Source organism: Habropoda laboriosa, unplaced genomic scaffold (genome assembly GCF_001263275.1).
Source record: "Habropoda laboriosa isolate 0110345459 unplaced genomic scaffold, ASM126327v1 scaffold88, whole genome shotgun sequence".
NCBI lineage: Eukaryota > Metazoa > Arthropoda > Insecta > Hymenoptera > Apidae > Habropoda > Habropoda laboriosa.
The window spans coordinates 1,585,222-1,609,653 of record NW_017100219.1 but is presented as its reverse complement, the minus strand read 5'-3'; the positions used below and the strand labels follow the sequence as shown (position 1 = coordinate 1,609,653).

General features: G+C 40.6%; 1 protein-coding gene across 2 annotated transcripts; it reads left to right on the top strand.

The window, feature by feature from the left end:
* The first annotated feature begins 10,867 nt into the window (after nucleotides 1-10,867).
* On the top strand, nucleotides 10,868-23,123 carry LOC108570970. 2 transcript variants are annotated; one of them, XR_001891372.1, is made up of 7 exons: nucleotides 10,868-11,025; nucleotides 11,192-11,395; nucleotides 15,192-15,291; nucleotides 21,713-21,924; nucleotides 21,993-22,094; nucleotides 22,253-22,525; nucleotides 22,879-22,960. XR_001891372.1 is itself a non-coding variant. In XM_017932911.1 (7 exons), exons 2-7 carry the CDS (start codon nucleotides 11,195-11,197, stop codon nucleotides 23,039-23,041), a joined length of 963 nt encoding a protein of 320 aa, XP_017788400.1. In that variant the 5' UTR covers nucleotides 10,868-11,025; nucleotides 11,192-11,194; the 3' UTR covers nucleotides 23,042-23,123. The 2 variants fall into 2 exon arrangements, 1 of the variants encoding a protein (XP_017788400.1); XM_017932911.1 differs by having other exon boundaries at nucleotides 22,253-22,437; nucleotides 22,879-23,123.
* Nucleotides 23,124-24,432: the final 1,309 nt, after the last annotated feature.

Genomic DNA, 24,432 nt, shown 5'->3' with positions numbered 1-24,432 from the left:
ATATCGATCTATGGAAATTGAACTGATTCAGATTTTTAGTTAACCCTTTCACCGATGTTGGCGAATGTTGGCGCTTTGAAAATTTTGTTGCACTGTGGTTTTAGCGACTTTTGGCACACTTTCGTTTTGAGTTAATCGTGAATTTTTGCGCTTTGCGCATTTCCACCTTAATTTAATTCTTTATTTTTACGCTTTGGGCATTTCCACCTTAATTTAATTCTACACTTTTATGCTTTGGGCATTTCTACCTCAATTTAATCCTTAAATTTTACCCCTTGTGCATGTGCACCTTAATTTTTGCCCCTTACGTATTTCCACCTTAATTTAATCCTTAAATTTTACCCCTTTTCTGTCTTTCCACCTTAATTTCTGCTCTCTGCGTATTTCCACCTTACTTTAATCCTTAATTTTTGTCCTTTGTGCACTTCCACTTCAATTTAATCCTGAATTTTTGTGTTTTGAGCACTTCCATCTTAATTTAATTCTTCATTTTTATGCTTTGGGCATTACTACCACACTTTAATTTTTAATTTTTGCCCCCTGTGCATTTGCACATTAATTTTTGCGCTTTGCGCATTTCCACCTTAATTTTGCCCTTTGCACACTTCCACTTTAATCGAACCTTCAATTTTCGCCTCTTCGAATCTAACTCGACGTTACTCTTTCCTCCTTCTCCCTAACTTTTGCCTCGCTTTCAGTTTAGAATATTTCTCCAGTTAGCCAGTATAAAAACGTGAATCGGAAGGGACCGCGGACGGCATCAATTTTCGAATTAACTGAAAATCGCGGTGCTTTAATCTTCGAGATCCCTGCACGTATCCGTGTCCGAATAAAAGACACGCGAGCCACTCTACGCTACGATCTCGTTGAAGAGAAGAAGACGTCAAAAGTGACAGCTTGGTGAAATTAGGCGGGCCCAGATGTAACAAGCGACCATACTTGCGACACGATTTCAAATGTAAATCCTACCGTACCCAAAATTTCACACTCGGACAAAGCTGCTAGACAGAAACGATAACATCGATATATTTTCAATCAATGTGAATACAATCGCGCCTCGTATATTACACAGATACACGCACACGTTCGATCTGATAAATTCGAATTCTGGCCTGAAAAAAGAGAGGACGGCTAAAGAAAGAGAAACGAGAAAAGAAAAGAGAAGAGGGGGACGTTAATGAAGGTTCGGACCGTGAAAGCAAATGGTTTGGCGAGCTTAAAGGGCCCCCGGTTCTGTCCCGTTTTGAAGTGAACGGAATGACATTTAAATATGGTCGAAAATTCGACGGGAATCCGGCATCATAGGAGACCTGCCAGAAAACGAATCATATTTCACGGGCTCGAACGGAGGGAACGCGACGGGTCCATCGGACCGCGGAAGGAAAGACGCAGATGTCCGTGAAAAGGTAACGAAGGAAGCGACAGTTTTGATAATCGGTGTGCGCGTTCCGTATAATGCCGACAAGAGGCGTAGCCGGGATCCGCCGCGGAAGATACGACACGACGTTTCTGCTCCTACTCGGGCTCATCGTCTCGATCGCGCCTTATCCGAGACGGATCTAACTTCTATCTGTACTCATCTGTGGGCACCAAGACCGAGCCTGTTTTCGAGCAAATGTTCCGCTCGATTCTACCTCCCGATGGAACACAGTGTCGTCCTCGCGCGAATAATCTCTTCCATTCGAAATTTTCCGCGCAGCGCGACAAACTTTATTTCTTGATAATTAAAATTCTCTTCCGCTCGATTCTGATCCTGACGAACACAGTGTCATCCTGCCGCAAAAATAATCTCTTCCTCTTCGAAATTTTCCGTGTAACCTGACAAGCTTCGTTTTTCGAAAATGGAAATTCTCAGGGAAGAGCGAATGAGATATGCGAACTGAGCGATGTTTCGCTCGATTCTGCTCTTGGAGAACACAGTGTCGTCGCTTCGAAATTTTCTCTGTAACCCGACGAACTTTATATTTTGAAAAGAAACATTCACGGAGAAGAGTGAATAAAGTGATCCTCCGTTCGATTCTGCCCCTGATGAACAGTGTCATCCTGCCGCGAATATAATCTCTTCGCTTCGGAAATGAAAATCCACGAAGGAGAAAGAGTAATATATGTAGACTGGGCGATAAAGGCGTGTCAGAGGAAGGCGCGAAATTCTCCGCAAAATCTGTAAATCTAGAGCAAGAAATTGCACAATCTTCCACACAATCCGACCTATTCTCTAATTAAAACTGAAGACGTAAGAGTGTAGAATCGAACGAAAGAAAGGGAAGAAGGTGTGTAGGAGGGATCGGGTTTTACGAGGAGTTTAGACGAAATTTGGACGGCGCGGCGGGAATAAGGAGAGACGAAGGAGATTCGCGGCACGGATGCTCGCATGCACACACGCTGACGGGATCGTCGAGGCTTGAAAGAAGAAGAGAAGGCCCCGGTTTCGCTCTTCCTCTGTTCGGCGTTCTCTCCTCGCCGCTTCCTCGGCCCCATCAACCTTCGGCGTTCGCGTTCAGGTTGGAGTTTGCGTGCCAGTCAGCATTGGCAAGTAATTTCTTGCACGCAATTGCCCGCTACTGGAATTGCCTGGTAGGCGACCTCAGTCCGTCAGTCATTTACTTTTTAAATCGAGCCTACCTGCCTGGCTGACGGACTGCCGAGCTGACTCGCTCGTGCGAATGCTTTTGTATTCGTTTATAACGTGTACGTATAGGATGGAGGATATGTGGTTTGGTGGGACGTAGAATTTCCCAACGTTCAGAGAGCCTGATCCGCGATAAGCATCTTCTCTTTCACGGGATTTCGCGTCTTCTCGGCCGAAAATTATTCGAACGGGCCCGAGTAATACCGGTTCGAAGGAACGGATCGCCAATCTCTGACTCTTCCCTGCTCTCGTTTCCTCTCCCTTCGGTTCTTTTCTCTCTTTCTAGATTTTCCTTCTATCTCGATTTTCCCTTTCCCTAGTTTTGCTCTCTCTCTCTCTCTGAATTCCCTATCTCCCCAGTTTTGCTCTCTCTTCCTTCATTTTCTCTCTCTCTCGAGTTTTCCCCCTCTGGATTCCCTCTCTTTCTCGATTTTCTCTCCCTCTCGGTCTCCTCTCTCTCTCGATTGCCACTCTCTTCAGATTTTCTCACCCTCTCGATTTCCTTTCCCTCTAAATTTTCTCTCTCTCTCTCTCTCTCCCGTCGATTATTCCTCCACAGATAGCAAGATAAATGGTACAATACGTTCGATTCCACGTCTAATTGCACATACCTTTCGTGCGATTTTCCAGAGGAAAGGAAGCCAGATCATGTTCCACGCTACCTTTTCCTTTTACCACGGAGCACCGTACGAGTAGGAAGAATTATCCTTCTCAATCGAACGTACCAATGACGAATAATTGTACGTTCAACAGCCCGTTACATTTTCATTCGTGCACGACAGGCCACGGAGTGTCCAGGAACAGGGAAGCGACGAGCAACACGACCACGTCTTAATCGTCTCTCTTGTTGCTGCTTTTCCAGAGCGAACCTCGCCTTCTCGTGGGAACACAACTCACTCACGCACCCAACGCAAAATACACCAAACGTACATTGTTAGTCCTACGTGCATCGTCGATAGAAACCTAATTAATCGACAACCGGACAAATTTCTCGGATAGAACATTTCGGACGACGGCAGGCTGGAACGGTTGAAACGCGACTCGACGCCCGGCAAATCGATCATCGGCGCCCCAGATATTCCGCTCGTGCAAAACGAATCGCGGATAAAATCTGACGCGTACGTATGAGAAATCGACGCGACACGATCCGCACGCGTAAACCATCGTCAACTTACATCCGTGTAACCCTCGGGGAAAACTCAACCCTTCACTGAATACGGGATATAGGCGTAACGAACGCTCGAGATCCGTACCAACGATAAAGGCGAGTCCTTTTTTTATCCTTCGCTCACGCCAACCTGGCGAGCTTCGATTTTCTTTCCACCTTTCTACGTTCTCATACTTACTATTTTTAGGATAGTAGGAGAGTATCTTTCGTCTTTGTAAGAATTTCAAAACTCTGTATAACTCACACGTACCACGTCACTTGGAATACGCTAGCTGGTCTCCTTACCAAAGCAGATATATTCAGCTACCGGAAAGGCCACGACACAAGTTTCCAAGATTTGTTTCCCGTACATTAGGTACCCCTACGCTCAGACTCGATCATAACTATGAACCGATCCTCCGATACGCCCACTTTGGAGGACAGAGGAATTACAGCTGACATATTATTTCTCTTGGAAATTATTAACAACGTTATCGAACGTCCACCCCCACTTCAATACCTGCCCTCGTCCTTTACGCGAGAGTCCTGCATTTAAACTGGACTCCTTCACAACGGGTGCAAGATCCAACGATCCGATCGCGAATTTTCGACAGGCTTCGTTTCTTCTTTGGCACTGCGGACAGTTGCAGGCAAACTTCAAAGAAACTTACAAACAGCAATTAACTGCGTTACGCGTTGTCGCTATTCGACTTTGTGTAATTACATTGTACCATTGGGCTCTTCTTCTTGCCCGTCTGAATGAATAAATAAAAAAGAATAAAGTGGCGGAGGGAAGTCGGGAATCTTCAAGCGAGAGTGGCCATTCGTTTCCGAGAAATTGGGTGGAAATTTTGATTGATTAAGGACAATGGTTCGTGAAAATGAATTGTAGAAAATAATTTGTAAAGCTGGAGGCTTGTGGACCTTGGAATTATCACAACTATTTAAGCGATGGCGAAATCTTTGAAACCTCGATCGAGCGTGGCCATTCGTTTTCGAGAAATTAGACGAAAATTTTGATTAATTACGAAACGTAGTTTGTGAAAGTAAATTGTAGAGAATCATTCGGAAGTATGAAGGCTTGATATGCAAATTTTAGCCGTTGATCTTCGAACCGCGATTAATTAAGAAACACAGTTTACCAAGATAAATTGTAAAAAGTAATTCGTGAAAATGGGGAGTACACGAAACGAAGGCTTGGTAAAATGGAGGAATAAATTTGTGTGCAAGAACAAAATACACTCGGAAGTGAAATTAAAGTACCGCGAAATTTTCACCTGAAAATTGTCGATCTTTGACCTATTACAACTTCCTGAAGAAAAATCGTACAACAATCCACCTACGATCATTTCTAAGGCCGACGTCTCTACTTCCATCCTACGAACTTCATTTTCCTCTAAGACGCATTTCCATTCAGAAACGAGACAGAAAAGTGAAGATACCTTTTTCACGGAAATTTGACAAATTCTTGCGTTTCCTCCGCAAATCTCCCTTTAACAAATGCCATTCACGCACTCAAACCCTTTTCTTACTATCCACCTAGGAGATCGAATACACGTAAAACCAATTCCATCGACGTTCCAAAACTCTTATCATCTCCCTATAAAAACCAAATTAATAGATGAAGAAATTTGTGAAAATCAAAGAACAAAATTCGTATAAATACAGAGAATCTAGTCCATACACCGTGGAGAATTTCAGAATTGATCGACACCTGTAAAGCTATTACAAATTTCCCACCAACAAATTATTCCAACTGAAAATGTCTAATCTCAACGAAGTTAAATTTTTTCATAATAAACAACTTGAAACCGCGGCAATTCTCAAGATCGTCCATTTCAAATTTACCGTAGCCACTCTTGCTCTACCGGTACGTTTAATCAGCAGATCCTTCGTTAAATACCAAACCGCAATGAAACGATTTACTCTGTAACAGACGAAAGAAACATTGAGGAATAACACAGCGTTCCATAGAACCAATCGTTCGTCACGTCTCGCGTTTACCGCGACGCGTAGTCGCGACCATTTTGTTGCTTTTGCGGCGAACGCGTGATGGCGCCAAGCACTCTTCTCTCCTATTGTTTAACAAAACCATCCGTTCCTTCTAATCATCCAGAAAAATAATTCTCCAACACGTATTCCACCGCTAAGTCGCCGATTTTCGAACTTCGTCCCAATACGCAACAGAAACGCGATTACAAAGCGCTTCGTACGCAAACACTTGCCACCGGCAGAACGAAAAATCTCAGAAAAAAATACAAATCTGAGAGAAATCGTCGTCGAAGGTTATCGGTACGAACGAAACGCTCAATACCCTTTTCCTCCACGATCTAACACAGTCGAACGGTCGCGAGTTACGCAACGAAAGCCGATGGAAAATTTGATCGATCTCGCTGCCGATTGACGATGTCACCGGCTTATCTGACTTCCATCTCACGAACGTACGTTGCACTCTCGGAGTAAAAATCACGCGGTGCTGTCTTTTCAGTCGACTCTCGAAAAGTGTCATGGAAGGTTATCGCGACTCGACGAAGACAAAACGCGGCGTTCGAGCGGACGAAAACGTAGTTGCGAGCCGAGAGACTCGTCGCGAACACGCGATTCTACAATTCTCCTCCTTCGAATCGTTGCTTTCCTCCTCGAAAATCTAGAGAATGTGCTTTCGCGAGTAGTTGGCGAATCCCCGCGGGAAAACGATGAGAGTGTGTTGCACGGTGATCCTGTTCCTCCTGATTCACGCGATAATCGCGCAGGATCAGACCGCGGATGAGATGTTCAATGACTGGAAATCCGTCTCTTCCAACGACGACTCGCCTAACATCACGCTGCTCTGTAATGTAATGATACGGGCACCTTATCGAACGATACGCTGCCCGTATGGAGAACGAGTTGATTTTCGTGGCAGATGCAGAAAGATCTGGTGAAGAAGAAGAGTCTGTGTATACTCGATGGTGAAGAGCGGACGAGCAAGCTTATCATGGGATAAACCTGTGTTATCTTCGTATTGAAAATCGATCAGATAATATACGTGGAAACGATACCTCGCGTAGTTTCTCTTTCTCCGCTGACGCTATCCAGAAATATCCATCGAGTATGACGCGCACGGCTCTCTTTTATTAATATCGACACACGCGTCCTTCTAAATAAAACTGTTTCTCATCGCCGGTGGACAAGGTTGTTGCTTAATCCAACGGAATTTCCGCCTCTCCGAGGTGCACACCGCGTGTTTCTGTTCAGACGCGAGAAATGCGAGCGCGTAGTCGGGACAGTGGAAATTGGAATGCGAGCGGAGGCTCGGTGAAAACTGCGATCGAGCACGTGTAACTTCCAGCTAAACGAAAAATTCTTCTTACCGGATAGTGTGGAAACGTTCGTGACGTGTTTTCTCTGACATTCCGAGTGTCGCTATCTCTCCTGAACGCGACCAGTCCGCCGTTTCGAACGGTCGAGCGTGTACGTCGGTGACGGTACGATCGCGAGAATCGTCTACGAAGCGAAGGAAGAAGATTTCGGAAGGGCTAGATCATTCCGGTCGAGATGAAGATTTTGTGGCTCGTGGTGGCGACAATGTTCACGTTGCTTCTGTGCACGGACGGGAATTTCACGACGTCGAAGGGACTGAAACGATTCGTAGAGTTCAACACGAACAGAGTCGAGGAAGGATCGTTCAACACGAGCAGAGTCGATAAAGGATCGTTCATCAACGTGCCGCTTAATTGCCCGCCGGGCAAAATGAGAATCGGCACTCGATGCAGAGCTGTCTACTAATTGTAAGTGATTTCGTTGGACGAAATTTCGGCTGTGTTCCGTGAACACGTCGAATCGTCTAATTCTACGGTTGAGTAATCGTAATGTGTACAGAGTTGAATGAAAAACCGGGGCAAAGTTGTGAAATCGCGCGATAAACTTGCCGATAACGTGAATCGCTGTCGAGAGATAGCGATCGATTTTAAGTGAGGCTACGATAAGTAATTCCCCGTGTTTCTTCGCTTCTGTTTCTCCACCGATTTATTCCTTTTTTCCCGTTTTGTTTGTTGTTGCAGAGGCTAAGTTAATCGTGGTACCACCGATCGATCGTTACCAGTGTGTAATTAGGCGTAACGACAAAGGATTCTCGAGTCGAACACGCATCGATATGCTGCAGGATTCTTCTTTGTCGAGCGCGCCGTCGGTAAGGAAGTACGGCCAAAGGGATTACCCAGCGAGCAAGGTGGCAAGAGGAGACGAATGTTTATGAAAAAGTGTGAAAGAAACTGAGATAGTGAAAGATAGAATAGGAAATAGGAGACGTTTGATATCGAGGAGAAAAAAAAGTAAACAGTCTCGGAACGGTCTCGAAAAGTGAGAGATTATCAGACTTGCGCAAGATTATCGGAGGAAGGAAATTGCTTTATCGTTCGCTCGTAATTTGACGAAAATTTCCGTAAATAAATAAGCGTTCTTAGAAAATGAAGAAACGGTTTTTTTTTTTATTTTGCCTGCGTATAAATCATTCCTTTTATGTTCTAAACGTTGACCAATAATAATCGCTTGCAGAAATTTGAAGTATTCGTGTCGGTAAGACGTTGCGAAATCTGGCTTAACAAGTACAGATAGGCAAGCTGCATAGGGTAAAGTATTCTTCACGTGTGTTGCAACCACCTGTTGGCAACAATAATCGCTTGCAGAAATTTGAAGTATTCGTGTCGGTAAGACGTTGCGAAATCTGGCTTAACAGGTACAGATAGGCAAGCTGCATAGGGTAAAGTATTCTTCACGTGTGTGCAACCACCTGTTGGCAACAGTTCGTAGAATCACAGACGATGATTGAAATGCTATGAATTATTGTAAATAGAGTTAGGTCTAATTTATTTCTCGATGCGTTACAATCTATCGTGAGAAATTTTTATACAACGTATTCTTGATTTCTCGTTTGTTCGTCGACTACAATCGGAAATGCGTATAAACGCGCTAGTTAATGACTATTTCACGATAACTCAAAGGTATCGCGCGTAATTATCAAATAAAAACCGCATTGTGCGTGAACAGGATACGAACAGTAACCGCAAATTAGTACAAATCGGACGGAAAGGGAGAGGGGAATCGTGGTAAAAAGGAGTATATTGCACGTATCTTCGTTGTCCTTTACGCCAGTTTTCGATTTCTGCCTCAACACCGTCGGTACAGCTTCGGAAAAAAGGAGAAAAGAATTCGACCGAGAGAAGTGAACCGAAGTCGTACGCTATGGCGCCACTGCGTTTCATTATCCTCGCACTTTTTCTGTGCGTATTCATCGTGACAAGTGTAGCCAGGCCTGTGACTTTCCCGCAAAGAAAGAACCCTGCGAAGCGTTGTCCACCGGGGTACAGATACATTCGTAACGTGGGTTGCAGAAAAGTCATAGAGATGAAGTCGAGATACATGGTAACTTATCGACAACAAATTCGTACGTAAACGTTCTCGAAAGAAATTCACTCGCGAATCTGTATCGTATTTTTATCTTGTTTCAGTGAACTTTGGATAAGAAGCCTCCTGACGATTCTTAAACAGCTAATCATAATCCGTATCGGTATATTTCAGAATGTATAATTGGTTTGATTGAATTCTTTTTATTATACAATTGTATATAACTACGATTCACCACGTTTAAAATAAATGACGATTCATCTACAGAAATCTTAACTCTTCTTTTTATTTTTTCTTAATACTATCCCTGTTTTGATCCTGTGCAATTCACGTTCAAATTAACCGCGCGTTAAAAATGCACCGCATATGCGTATCGATCTATCGAGATTTTCGTTCCGATACTCAGGAAATGGCTATTTCCAGAGCTTGAATTCACGAGAATAAAATCGATTTTTTCTTAGCGAGAAGATTATTTGGAGATTATGAATTAATCACAGGAAGTTATGAAAATAATATTGCGGTGAAAGCGATTAAATTTATCGATAACTCGATTAGGAAGGTAATTCTATCAGATACTTAACCTATTTATTATTTCAAATACGTTGTGCATCATGGCCAGTGTAAAAAATATGAGAGCGTCTATCCGAAATAAAAACGCCAATGATACGTATTGTTAAAAAATTGAAATATAATTACAATTATATCGTTGATAGCTGAAAATTGATATTATTATCACTGACGTGACACAGTAAGTAGATAAAATAAATTTAATATCTCTGAATCATTACTAATTACAAGCTTGTGATTGTATGTTCTAGGATGTAGCATAAAAACAAAAATAATTCCTGCATCGTACAACGTAACAGTATAAGGATACTATGTCACATACGTGGAATCCCTGGCACTCAAAAGCTTATGATTCATGGAACGCTTCAACAAGTTGAGAGCATGGTTGAAGCATCTAAGTACAGTTATTTGAAAATTGTTAGACCGTTAAATGATTCTCTGAATGATAACACCGACTAAAGTACTATATTAATTTCACAATCTTTCACTCTCACTGAAACAGTAGCCGTAAAATTACCTCTATCTAAAGAAAGACTTACTGTTTAAGAAGACCTCGAATTAACAATAAACGAAAAAGTATAAGAAACACACTTGGCAAACTTATTCTCCACATGAATCCTGACCAGTATTAAACTGCCACCTTGAACAACTTCGTTATCCAGGGCAATCCGCTGAATACCTCAATTCTACATGCAAATTCGTCCACCCACACGCTTAATTAATCCCGTAATCGTGAAAATCTGTCAAGCCGGAGCTAGGCTACTTGTATATCAACGGATGAATCAACCGTATCAGAACTATTGCACGCGTTGCGTAAAGAACATTATCAATCGTTTCGACGACGCTACAATTCAATACGACAGATCAGGTAATCGAAGGGAAAAAAAATAGAAAAGAGAAAATAGAAGGAAGAGCGAAACATCTTCGTTTCGAAGGTAAAATAACACCGCCATTAAAAACACTTTCGTTCTGATAACGATCAAGTGTGTAATCACTGGTGAAAAGACAAAAAGAAAGGAAAAGGAGTGGCACCGCGTATCACGGCGAAGTCGTGTGCCTATTGCGATTCGTACGTGTGCCGGGCTCGCGTGTGTGTGAGCAGAAATACGCGTCCGGACGTATTCACTTCGGCAGTCGATCGCCGCGCGACCAGACGAACCTGCTCAGGTGTCACGTTCCTGTTCCTTTACCTTGTGCATCGAGTATAATACAAACACCGAGACGGTCTCTCTAGTAAACACGTGTGACAGTCATATTCCACTGTAATTACGGATTAATCGCAACGATATCTGAGAGAGTACGTTCAACAACAAAACGCGATATCGGAAGTTCGCGGTTCAATATTAAACCAGTTCATTGATCTTTCTCTTTTCTCTCTCTCTCTCTCTTTCTCTCTCTCTCTCTCTCTCTCTCTCTGTTGGTGAACATTTTGACAGAAGTGACTGTTGTTCTGAACTTTACAGAAAATGCCGCCGCGCCTGATCGTTCAGAAAACCATTGCTCTTGTGATTCTTTGCACATTAGCAGCAGTTGCTCAAGATACCAAGTTCCACGGTGACTCTGACGGTATAGTTTTTCCTGGACCTATCAACGACAGGAGTAAAGCCACGAAACCAGCGGTTCCTCCTGTTCAGCCTGCGCAGAGCCGCGATAGAGACGTCGAAATGGTAAATGAATTATCGGTAAAACGATTCGAACGAAGGCGCGTTGCTGCGTCTCACTTTTACACACTCTCTCTCTCTTTCTCTATTGAATAAAACGATCCCGTTCTATAGCTTATTGCAACACTCGTACGTTTTCACTTTGATAAATAGCGTAATTACGTTGTCACGATGGAGCATTGTGAGAGATTTGTAACGTGGTGAATGTGTGACAGCTGGTGTGAAGTTTAGCCAGTCGGATCCAATCGTATCGTGTGCAACAGGCAGCGAGAAAAAGAAATATGCAACAAGTCCGAAACGTGAATGTGTTCGATCGGGGAAAAATTCGAGGAATCGTCGGTTGAGGTATAATTTTAACCTGTGAAACGGGTGTTATCAATGTTCAATTGACTACGGAAGTGGGTAATTCGCTTCGGTGTTGTTACTGTTCTGTAATTCTTTTCATTAGCCTCACCTCGTTAACGTAAGCAACAACGAAGGTGGCACAGTTCCTTTTGTCGACGATACAGCGGCGTTACGACACGCTCGTGAACGGGAGCACGCTCGTTCTTTCCGTAAAGACCTGGATGACGTCGAAGGCCGAATAACACTAATGTCAAGGATGCATATGATCGCGTTTGAAGTAGCAGAAAACCTGCTTGATACTCTCAGAATGCTCGTCACGGTGTTCGTGGTTCGATATATATAAGTAATTGATCACACGTCACTTCACGTACGCGGGAATACCTCGCGGATTATCCTGCGAGCCGATATCTATGAAACTTTGGTGTATGGTAGTATTTGAAAAAATGTTTGACTCATTTTTTTTTATTGGCAATCGCCCACGTTGAAGGAGTGAAAATCGCAGTCGAAGATTGAAGATAACGAGCAGATATTGTGAAAATTATTTATTTTTTAAATTTGTCGTTGAAAAAGACAAAATTCGTCACTTTATAGTACTCCTCTGTTTTTAATAGTTTTCGAGATATTATTTTACTGTCTCCAATCTTGAAAATTTGAGGGCGATTTTCATCTCTTCGATGTGAACGATTGTCGATTTAAAGAAATACGCGTTGAATAGTAATTTGAGAACTGCTATATACCAAAGTTTCGTTAAAATCGGTGATTATCACTTGGAGATGTTAGATGTGTTACGGAAAGTCGTGCCTATTCTCTAAATTGCAAAACAGATGAAACATATCGTTATTCGAATTTAATTCAACATTCTCGCCGATTAATTCACGGCCGAAAGGAAAAGAGAAATTTAGGTTAGCATTAACAAGAAACATGCGTACGTTACAATGTCGAACGTGTATTCCTTCGATAAGGTTGCAATAAATTTTAGCTCACGGCGATTCTATGAACAAATGCACATATTATGCAGATATTGCATATTATTACGCATTTATAATGCAGAATAAATGCACATCAGTCTTTTATTCACACTTTGAAGCCATTTAACTTACGTATAAAAATTGTCTCGTACCACTGTAGCTAGAGAAAGGTAATTTCTGGCTGGTCTGTTTCAAATGACCCATCCTGTATAACGTTATCACCGCGTGTACACTTATCGTGCATATTTCAACGTTGGAACAGGGTTACACTGTATAAAAATAGGTTAGCGCCGGTTGCGTTAAACGACCTTTAAAAGTCGCGGCAAAATTCCAGAGCCAAGAAATCACTGTTTCTCGGAAACATCTCCGAGCAATACGTTTCTTAATTATGCAAATTAAGAGGTCTCGTAATCTGTACGTTAGAACACTAGCTGTACCGTAACCGAATCTTTATCACACACCTGTAGTAATATTTAAGCTGACGTAGAATTCTCCGTGTACAAAAATGGCACGATATAGAAACACACGAACACGCACAAGAGAAATTTATCACCATATGAAAAACATTTTCGAAAAGAAAAGAAGAGAGCAGTTAATCGAGTGACTATCGAGCCGGTACATTAACATCGAGAGGATGCTTCTTAGAAATCGGTACGGCGTTTGCTCGTTTTTCTGTGCCTGAGCGCGATAGTACCTTGTTCAAAAACCAGTTCCACGCTGAAAGACGAACGCGCGAGATGGTGAAAAACGACTGGACTCCGTGTACCAGTGACCCTTGCATAAAAATCCTTCTTAACAGCCGTTCTAAATATAGCATGTCGCGAAACCAGCGACTTTTTTAATAGTTTCCCGGATGATTGACCTGCTGTCATGCCTGCGATTCTTCGCTGCAGTCGCAGCGCCGATGATACGCGAACGAAGCGCGTACATGACTCACGTTCGAGAAATAATTATGTACCGGGAATACCCGAGAATTGCGGCAGAATTTTCTTCGTTTCTCCAAACAAACCTGTATTCGATTCGACCCGATACGATGCAACGATTTCGACGACCGTTGGGTTAGTTGTTTTCGACACCGTCGCGATGCGAAAAGGTCCTGGTCACACATCGGGTGAGAACAATGCGCGATGAAACATCGGAATAGGTGTATCCTCGCGACACGCGTGACAAAACGTTGGAATTCCTCGACGAAGTAATATGTTAAAATGCGACTGTTCGACACGTTCTTCCGTGCAATTTTCTTCGTTTCAGGTATATATCGGTTTTTTCGTAATTTCGGTTATCAGGTATATAGACTGTTCGTGAGTATTAGGACACCCGGTACGTTTGTACAAGAATTAATGTGCGATTTAACCCTTAATTGCAGATATCTGTTTTTACTTTGGAAATTTTATTTCTTAACCCTTTCGCCAATGCGCGCGGGAAGCGACAGATGGTCAATCGTGGCCGCGAATTCTTTCGTTTCGGGGTTTTAAAATTTTTCTAAAATTTAGAAATTCAAATTGAAATTTTATTTCTTAACCCTTTCGCTGGGGAAGATTTTAGAGTGTGACGCGCGTGCTAGACGACAGATGGTCGGTCAATCGTGACCGCGAAATCTTTCGTTTCGGGGTTCTAAATTTTTTTTTAAATTTAGAAATTCAAATTAAAAATTTAGAAATTCTTAGAAGCTCAAATAAAAAATTGATCGTTTTGTAAATTTCTTATATTAAATTAAGATGGAAGTGCGCCAGGTGCGCAAGTGCAAAAATCAGAAATTAAATTATAAAAAAAAGGCGCCAAGTGCACAACGCGAGAAAATATCGAAAATGTCTATAGACCCCAAGGTCACAACGCGAGAAGATATTGAAACTGCCTATAGGCGGCAAGACAACAGCGCGAGCAAATTTTCAAAGCGCCAACAACAGTGAAATGGTTAAATCACTGTGTTATAAAAATAAATTTAGCACAACTATTATTCTAATTTCCAAGATCGACAAAATCAATATTATTTTTGCATTTTCCACTACTTATATAATAGTATGAAAAATATGTCTCTCAAACGATTCTTCGAAACTGGCTAAATTATCAAAACCACGAGAGTTTGAATACAAAGAGTCGACTGAAATTTACAAAATTTTCTATTCTTCATTGTCCTCTTCCCTATAAAAAAGGGATAAATAACCCCAAATACCCCACAACCAAAGGGTTAAATTACATTTCTTCGCCAGACACAGCACCGCATATCAGCACAAATATATTACAAAATTCCCAGCAGGATAATTTTCAAATAATCCTCCAATTTCACTCAACATCCAGACAAATGTCCTAATGACATACGAACAACGGTAAATCCACAAAATAACGCGTAAATCCGACGATAAAACATCCACCGCCGCCCGAACCAATTTATTGACATATGATCGATTAGATAGCCGACTAATCACAGATAAGCGCAGAATTTTCCAGAAAATCTGATCTCACCATCGAAAATGTTCGATTGTTCACAGAAATCCTTGAACGTAGCCAGGATGTTGAATAACGCCGATTCGGTCGACGAAATGCTCAAACTGTTCGGCTACACGGAAAAGCAGCCCTTTGCAATTGACGGTAAGTACGTGTAACTAATCAACGCGCAATATCCACGTGGAAAAATAATAACTAAGAGCTGATACGCGAAAGAAAAACCGGTTGACTCGTAGCGTGTGTACAACGCCGATAATTGCACTTTATTCCATAGAAAATAAACGAAGAATTGCATAATAACGAAGGAAAGAAAATACCGCGACGTAGGTTAAGAGGCTCTGCCTTCGTAAATCTCTGGATGTACAAGCAATTAAATCGTATTACAGGTAAACGCGCCGTAAATATCGTTCAGCTAGATAAACCAATTAATCCTGACGGTTTCTCCCCGGTAATTTCGTTGTTCAAACTGGTTTATCGGTGAACGTGAGATCATTCGGTTAATCGCAACGCAGAAAAATATCGCGTGTATGCGTACACGTTGACAAATTTCGATATTTTAATCAGTAAATACGTACAATTGGCCACTTAATTTTCTAAGAATTTCACAAGTATCACAGATACCTGGCGTTCCAGAAAAAGAACGACTTTCAACTTAACGATTTTACAAAAATCAGAAATAAAAAAGAATTATTATCTCTTGGAAAAGTGAATTAACTCTCGGGAAGATCAACTTCCCGATACCACTGGCTAGAAACGAGAAACGGAAACTTGACGATTTTACAAAAATCAGAGATGCAAAATAAAATAAAAAAAAAAAAAACGATTAGTCTAACGTTAACTAATATCTCTTGGAAATGTGAATTAACCCTTTGCACCCTTTCAGGCGACTAAAAAGCGACATTACAGAGGCAACTCTAAGGATATTTTCCAAAACAGCAGGTCCATGGACCTCCGTTTAGAAATCTCAGCAGTGAAGTAGTTCGAAAGAACCAATTAATAAAAAAAAAAAAAAAACGATTAGTCTAACGTTAACTAATATCTCTTGGAAAAGTGAATTAACCCTTTGCACCCTTTCAGGCGACTAAGAAGCGACATTACAGAGGCAACTCTAAGGATATTTTCCAAAACAGCAGGTCCATGGACCTCCGTTTAGAGATCTCAGCAGTGAAGTAGTTCGAAAGAACCAACTTCTGATAAAAATATCACTTTTAAAAAATTACATTAATTTTTGCCACTTCCTCGTAGAAAAAAAGGGCCTTCGAGTGCAAAGGGTTGACTCTCGGAAAGATCAACTTCCCGATACTATTTACCAGAAAAGGAAAGAGAAAAGAATGATCTGTCGTATTTCAAAGAAATTTCTCTCCCTCAGAATTGCATTCTCTAAAATTCCTGCGGAAGATTCGCGTTCCGTTCGTTTCTACCCTCGTATATGATCAGACGTATCTGATAATTGAAGATGAACCGTTTCTTATTCTTGCCGTTAGAATCGTCCAAACAGACGCACGGCTTCTCCAAGACGATCCTCTCGTTTAGATTGCTCCGTGCGATCAAGTTCGTACCGATATCGGTCCTCAGTTCCTTCAAGAGATCCACGTGATAGAGGTAACCGCCGAAATAGTTGGTATTTGGTATCAGTCGATTGCTGATTTCATTGATCTCCTCTAAACTAGGCAGCCTGGCCTTAGGCTGTTCAAATTGAGCCGCGACTTTTCTGCTTTCGCAAGGTGAGACCAAGTGTGGACGCTCGGTTGAAGTGGTGTAAGCGATTTGCAATTTACACGGTCGCCTCCATGTGTGAACGTTGGTCGTGGCCGAGAAATACGCGTTCCATGCATCTGCGATCGAAAATTCAAACAGAAATACCTGTTACACGGTTTTTACCTGCTATTCTTGTTACATTCACTCGAATGAGGCTTTTGGTAAAGTTCTTGGCGAAATTTCAACCGTCGTAGCTCTGTTTTTAATTGTTACAGCGATAAAAGTTGAACGGTGTTTGTTTTTTTTAATGCTTAAAGGTGAATTAAACGCACTACTGAAATTATTCGTAAGATGAGCAGGGGTGGATAGAAGTCGAATTATATTTTTTACAGTGGAGCGTGGATATTGAAATTTTCGTGGCAACGCTCCACCGCGGAAAATATAGTTCGCCTTGGGAGTAATTTCAGTAAAATACCTTCCGGTTTTTGTCGCTATCTCGACTAGAAACAGAGATATATCAGTTTGAATTCTTCAGAAATTTCGTTACGAACTTTCCGAACCACCCGGTATGTACACCCCCGATCACCTTGTGAATAATTTGAGGAGTGCGTTGGGTTCGTCTTCGAATAACGAGTGAAGTAGCTTTTGGCTTGTGCCGCTATCTTAATTAGAGACAGTGATACGATGGTTGGAATTTTTCAATGGCAGAAAAACGTGATCGTTTCAAAAGAATGATACACTGAAGTTAGTGGATGTATTTGAAAAGCATTGCTGGTCGATCGAGACGAAATTTGGTGGGTATCGTGAGATAAGATGGCACTTAAATCTGAAATATACAATCTTAGCTTCTGGGAATTATGCGTAAATATTAAAATTCGGCGATAAGAAAAATACCAAAAACGTTAAAAAGATATATAAAATCTTGAAAAAAATATATACGTTCGTGACTGTAAATAGCATTTAAATTAAAGCTTATCTACATTTCCAACATGTCTTTAAATATTTCAACCTGAAAATGTGCAGTTGTTACTTTTCATTTCGATTATTTCACGAGTGGCCCGTGTTTAGACCACCTTTCTAAAAATGAACATTTTCCCTTTTATTTGAAATGCATAATTTGCAACACACGTTGCTTCTCTTAGGTTATTTTTATTTCACGTCGTATGGTAAACATGTTCATACATATCCAAGCGTTGTACCTTAAATATCGTCCACAGGTTCGACGATGAATCCTGAAATACAAAAGCTAGCCCGTATTTAGACCTCCTCTACATCGTTGCAAAGCGTGTGAATAGAATGAAAATATAAATCAAATTAGGATACGGTGAAAAAAATACATTCTTTCAAGTACATTTGTCATTACCAGACTGCGGATTTTGATGCATTTATGGAAAATTTGGGGATACGAATAATCCCAAAATATAGTACTCGTTATGATATTTAGCGAATAAAACAATTAACTATCTAGCTTCCATTTTTTCAATTACATCGATGAAAATATGAATTTGCATAAAAATCCGCAGTCTAGTCGTTACGTACATTTAGGCGTGAATTGAGACGTGTCTTTACACGACTAATCGTGTGTTCGTAATATTACCGTAGTATCGGTGTGTACAAGAGTACGTTATCAGACTGAGGTAGGTTTGGGTTAGATCGATTTCCACGCTAATCCCGGATTTACACATTTTAATTCATATTTTCTGAATGGGACGTTTACGGTAGTAAGAACCTCCTATGTTGGACTCCTCTACTCGTAAACTTTCCAACGATGTAGCATACGATCCAATAAACGTTGGCCCAAATACTGTTACGCAGCCAATACAGGTCCCTTTGTATAATAAATCTTCACTGCTATCAGACACACTCTTCGGTAATTAGTATAATAACGTGAGTACGAATCAGGCATGTGGCGAAAAGAACGACCAACTCCTTTTAACCATTTGAGCTCGAAATTTTTTTTTTTCATTTTCTTTTCAACAACTCCCTATCATTTTAAAAATTTTATTTGAAACGCACTTGGAAGGAACTGAAACAATTTTTTTTACTAATTATATTGAAAATAGCATTAACCCCTTAACATATGGCAACGTGTCAGACTCGCGGCAGAGATTCTGGTGAAGATGTGAGAAAAATAGTTATATTATCCTAACTTTCGTTTGAATGTGTAAGATCAAGGATTCCTAAATGTAACTAATCTGTAACAGATTAGCTTTCGTCACCAGATACAGTACTGAAGCAGTAAATGGCCGACGCTTAGATGCACAGTCAGAAAAGAAATCATAGGTTAAGGGGTTAAGGGTCATACGCACCACCGGCCAAAAATTTGGAATCACTTATCAATTTACGCCAATATTGAATCTGCTGCTGATTTTTTATAGATTTGAAACGATGTTGAAGAGATCAATAGCAATTTACCCCATGACGATTAATTTAAATTAAAAAAAAATTCGTTAGAAAGTTCTTAAAATTGCTAACTTTTTTCTGGAAATTTTTATCTAACTTGCAATGCACAGTGGATCCCAAACTTTTGACCGGTAGTGTGTACGTGTACCTATTGCTCATTCAGGTAAAAAAAAATATTGCAAAATATTATAACACAATTTAAAAATTACTTCGTTCATACCTGTGAATAAAACTGACGTCGAGTCACGCTCGACAAAGGAGTCCAAAGGGTTAAAGAGGAGTATCGGTATTGGCTTGGGTTAGGAAACACTGTCACCAGGTCAATACGAATTTCACGTCGCGGTATTTTTTAACACTAATCGTACCACGCCCGATTAAATGACCGGTTTTAAAATTTGATATGTAATATTTTTTCATTATTATCTAGAGGCTATTTTCTGCGTTGTTTCCTATATTAAATTGACAATCATCTATATTCCTTCCGGAAAAATATCATCTTCATTTCGTAACCGGTCGTTTTACCGACTGCGATTAATATGCCTTCGTTTTTCCTCGCTTACCGACGTTTTCGGTCTTTGGACCGAAGATAAAGGCGACTATGGATATGTTTACGAAACGAAAATTTCCAAGAAGATCATGAGGGGTCGAATATCGAGCTATTGCCATTACTCGTTATCAGAATAGGGAAAAGAAAGGCAAATGAGCTCAGGTTAGGTTAGGTCACGGAGTAATTTCGTAATTTCGTCGAAAATGCTGAACGAAGCACCTGATATTAGGTTAGGTCTCCATAAGTTCGTGCGATTTTCATTTCGTATTGACTGAAATTCGCAACATTTGCCTATCAGCTGTGTGATACTTTTTTTCTTCGTTCTGTGCAAATAATAAACAGTTTTTTCTTCAAAAATGATGGAATGTCTAACAAAAATGAGCATCTCCGACAAATTTTACTTTACGAGTTTAATCTAACGAGATCTAAAGTTGCTGAAGCTGCCCATAATGTTTGTACCGCCTACGAGAAAGATTACGTTAGTAACAGAACAGCAGAAAAGTAGTTTTCACGATTCCAGGAGGGAAATTTTCCCATAAATGATGAATCATCGTTTGATCAAAATTGATCGTTTTAGTTCAACGAAGAGGGTTTGGAAGGTCTGCTTTGTAATGACGATCAACCTGGTGAATTAGTCGAGAAGATGCACTGCTTTCGTCAAACAGTGCTCCGTCGTTTAAAGACAATGAGAAAAGTGCAAAAATTTGGTTCGTAAATTTCAAAAACAAGGAAAAACCGCGCGAAATTATGAACCAACCTAATAACAGCGAAGAGCTATTATATATATTCAGGTGCCTGTATTTTCCGAACGCATGATTTCCCAAAGCTAAGATTTTATATTTCAGATCTACCATCTCATTCCACGATACCCACCAAATTTCGTCTCGATCGGCCATCGGTGCTATTCGGTAGAAATATCAAAACAAATCGTAGAATGTACGAAGAAAAATGGCGCTTGCCTCGTTTCCAAAATTTCCGCGAGAATTGTATCTCACCGTCAGCCTCCACGTACTTAACCGCGCTAGTTTCAACGTTGTCAGGTCCATCTCCTTCGCCGCACTCTCTCTTGATAGCTGTGATGGTTGGTGTCATTTCCTCTTCCAATTTTATCCTATTAATGCTCTGCTCGATCTCCTCTATGTTGGTTGACGTGATCTCGAGCTTGAAAAGATTACTGAGATCACCCTCGTTCAAATCGTAAAACGCGTCGTCGACCGTTACGTTCATATCTTTCACCTCGATTTCGTTCTGATTAAAATCCCTCATGACGTCTGGACACGTCAAAGAGGTTTCCGTTTCACGGAAAAACGTCTGCTCGTTGTCGGTATTGTTATCTATTTCCAAGAGTTCCTGATTATTTCGATCGCGACGCGAGCGAATTTCTTTCCTACATAAATAATCCGCCATTTTAGGGATTCCCCTTACATACACACGTTGAACGTGCATCTGTGACCTCGTCTTTACTTAACCTTACCGATTCGAGTGTTTTTTTTCGTAACTGATGCCAGTGGTCGGCACGATCCGTGTGAACATATGCCTAGAATTCACTTTGTGAGTTTCCATGAAAGCGCATACGTTTCTCCTACCTCTGACCGTCCTGCCGAACCAATGAAGTACCACATCCTCCGAGAGTTGACTTTCTAAACCAGATACGAGACCGTCGACCAAAGCGAAATAGCTGTTCGCGAACGAAATAGCTTGCGTGTACTTGTTCATCCCGTTCTATCGCCTAAAAAGAATAGCGGAGGCAAAATTGTACGACGACGGTTTTCAAGTGACAATGTTTCAACGTAAAACCACAGAAACCACACATAAACTGAACGTCACAGTAATTCAAGGGAAACGAAAGGAAATCCTCTGACTAATTCGGAAACGTGAACCGTCGCTTGTCCTTAATATCGTCTTATATTTTTTAAGTTAGAATAGGCGGACCTGAGGAACGCTCGAACGCCGAAAGACCACAGCTAGCCAAATGTATGCCCGAATTACAGACAGTCCCGTTGAAACAAGAACACGATCCGTCCACCATTTACATCCCGTCATGCACGCGGATCATGAGATGCGGAGGTTGTTGTAGCCACGAGTTGCTCTCCTGTCAGCCAACCGCCTCGGAAACACGAAATTTCGAGGTTAGTCAATATTGTCGTGGTTGACAAACAAACGTTACTCCCGATAATTAGATCGTGATTGTTTAAAGGTGTTCGTGACGTCGATCGTTGAGTTTGGACGTGTGGATAAGCGCATCGTGCCGTTGGAGGAACACACGAGTTGCGTGTGCGATTGCAAGACTAAGAAGGAGGTAATTTAACAACAGTCGATAATTGGGATGTTCCGTTTTAAATCCGGTATTATTCGGTTCGCGGCCTACACTTTAACGACTGGCGCGACAGTGCACACTAGTCGCGCGCAAATTAGGGAATTTCAATTTCAGATTTTAAAATGTTCGAATTCTTTCAGGACTGCAATGAGAAACAGACCTATTTACCGGACGAATGCATGTGCTCGTGCAAAAACGTCGACGAAGAGGAGAAATGTTATAAAAACAACAATACGAAAATCTGGAATCCAAATCAGTGTGCTTGCTTCTGCAGACAAGAATTAGAATGTTCTACCGGATTTTTCTTCGATCAAAATACGTGCAGGTGTGAGCAGAAAAGAAAAAGCTAAGAGCCACTGTTACGGGAATAAGATCTCTTTTCTCTCACTGCACTCTGCTCTTTCACATATCTTGTAAGCTACACACGCGTTGCACCACATCTCTTTTCAGATTCTCACTTTTTAATCTATTTGAGTTTTCTGCTTCAATTACAAGACTAACAATTCTCTTTTGCCCTACTTTCTATCATTCCATTGATTAACTGGTACAAATTTGATGGTTACTTTATGCTAAATTAACCATAGTACTGACAAAAATTTATTTACTTCTATCTTCTTTTTCATCAGACATCTTACGTCTGCTTTTATATTGTAAGCAGAACGTTATAAACTAGAAACAAAACAATTTAGCGCTTTCTTTAAATAACTGGATTCGACAACTCATATGGTGTATTTATTTCTCTCCAATCCTGAAAAATATGTTTCAGATGTCGACAAATACCACTGTCTAGGACGTGGTTTCAGCCATCAAAGGGTGCCGATTATGGATTTGCACACACACAAAAATCAGACAGTACACCACCTGTAATAATTCCATTAGATGCTTCAGATCCTAGGAGAAAACCTAAGCCTGACCCAGAATATAAATAAGGATAAAGAACTATAGACTAAATTACAAGACTTATAAGACAGCTATTTAATGAAAGATGTTTATTGTCCAATCTTTCACCTTCGTGCCATTTCACTACAACATGTAACTACAGTATTTGTGTGATAATATTAATTTGCTATTACAGGATATAAGTGAATGTATTTTTATATATCAAAAGACTTTGTGATATAAGAAAATACAATTATTCAATATGTATTATTTCCTTAATTTATGAAGAATATTTTAATATATGCACATCTATTAATTATTCTTTTAGATGTAAAGCATTAGAAAAATTGTATCATAAAAAAAAAAAATGTACAATATTACTGTTATTCTGATTCTTCTTCAACAATCGTTGCTTGCTCCAAGTCACTTTGTACGTTATCCAGATTCTGCTGTTTCTTAGTGTTTTGTATGAATAATACTAGTGCTCTATTAACCTTTAAAAGACTTCTATAACTCTCATTCATAGATATAAGTGATTCGGATATTCCACCTAAAAAGTTGTGTCGTAAAAATATTGCAACAGGTGTTTATGAATTTCAGCAAATCAGACACATAACCCTATTTTCATTTGTAACGTAGATAATTGAAAAATATAACGTGCACCTCGATAAACTGCCCAACTAACCCGGAAAATGTACGTAACAATATATGAACATAATTGCTAACTGAATAACTTTATTTACCAAAAAAAAACATTCACTTACTAACAGCGGAGGCAATATCGTGGACGATCGATTCTTTCGTAACTTTTTTACGCTTTATGTTTTGCTCCATTATAAGACAATTTACAGAGAAACATGAACAACTTAAAGTTTCACTATGATTTTCAGCAGAAAATTTAATTTCACAGAAATTAAACAATATAAAATCAGAACGCTTTCTCCAGAAGTGCATGCGTGCAGCGCCAAATGGCGGGAAAAATGTCTAAATCAGTCGATTATTCCTATGAACGATATACCAAAAGTACAACGTGCAAAATATTCAATTATTATTTGTACCCATAAATACGCGAAATTTCATATAGGAACGTAACAGAAAACGTACAACGTAATTATCACTTCTTTCTACGATACAAGGAAACGAAGTAATCCGTGCGAATATTACCTGTTGGGTTATTCCTGTACAGCAAGTTACAGGTCTAAAATTTTTCCTTTCTGTTTCAACCTAGAAGGTCGCGACACAATCCACAACTACGCGTCACATTTAACGGACCTCTTAAACGATCTTAACAAAAAGTTTATTCCCAAGTCAACAATCTTTTTTGTATGCAAAAAATATTACCGGCAACCGAACACTATGTACACTACTCCACCGCCATCTAACAGCAAACAACGAAACGTTGTACCTCCGATACGCGGATTCTAGATGTCAGCATCTGAAC

Bases quoted from the DNA above. Each gene is read 5' to 3' on its own strand.
- LOC108570970 (XM_017932911.1), top strand. From the start codon at position 11,195: ATGCCGCCGCGCCTGATCGTTCAGAAAACCATTGCTCTTGTGATTCTT. The intron at 15,292-21,712 runs GTAAGTACGTGT...ATATTTTTTAAG, and splicing joins GCAGCCCTTTGCAATTGACG to TTAGAATAGGCGGACCTGAG. The intron at 22,438-22,878 runs GTGTGAGCAGAA...AATATGTTTCAG, and splicing joins TTCGATCAAAATACGTGCAG to ATGTCGACAAATACCACTGT.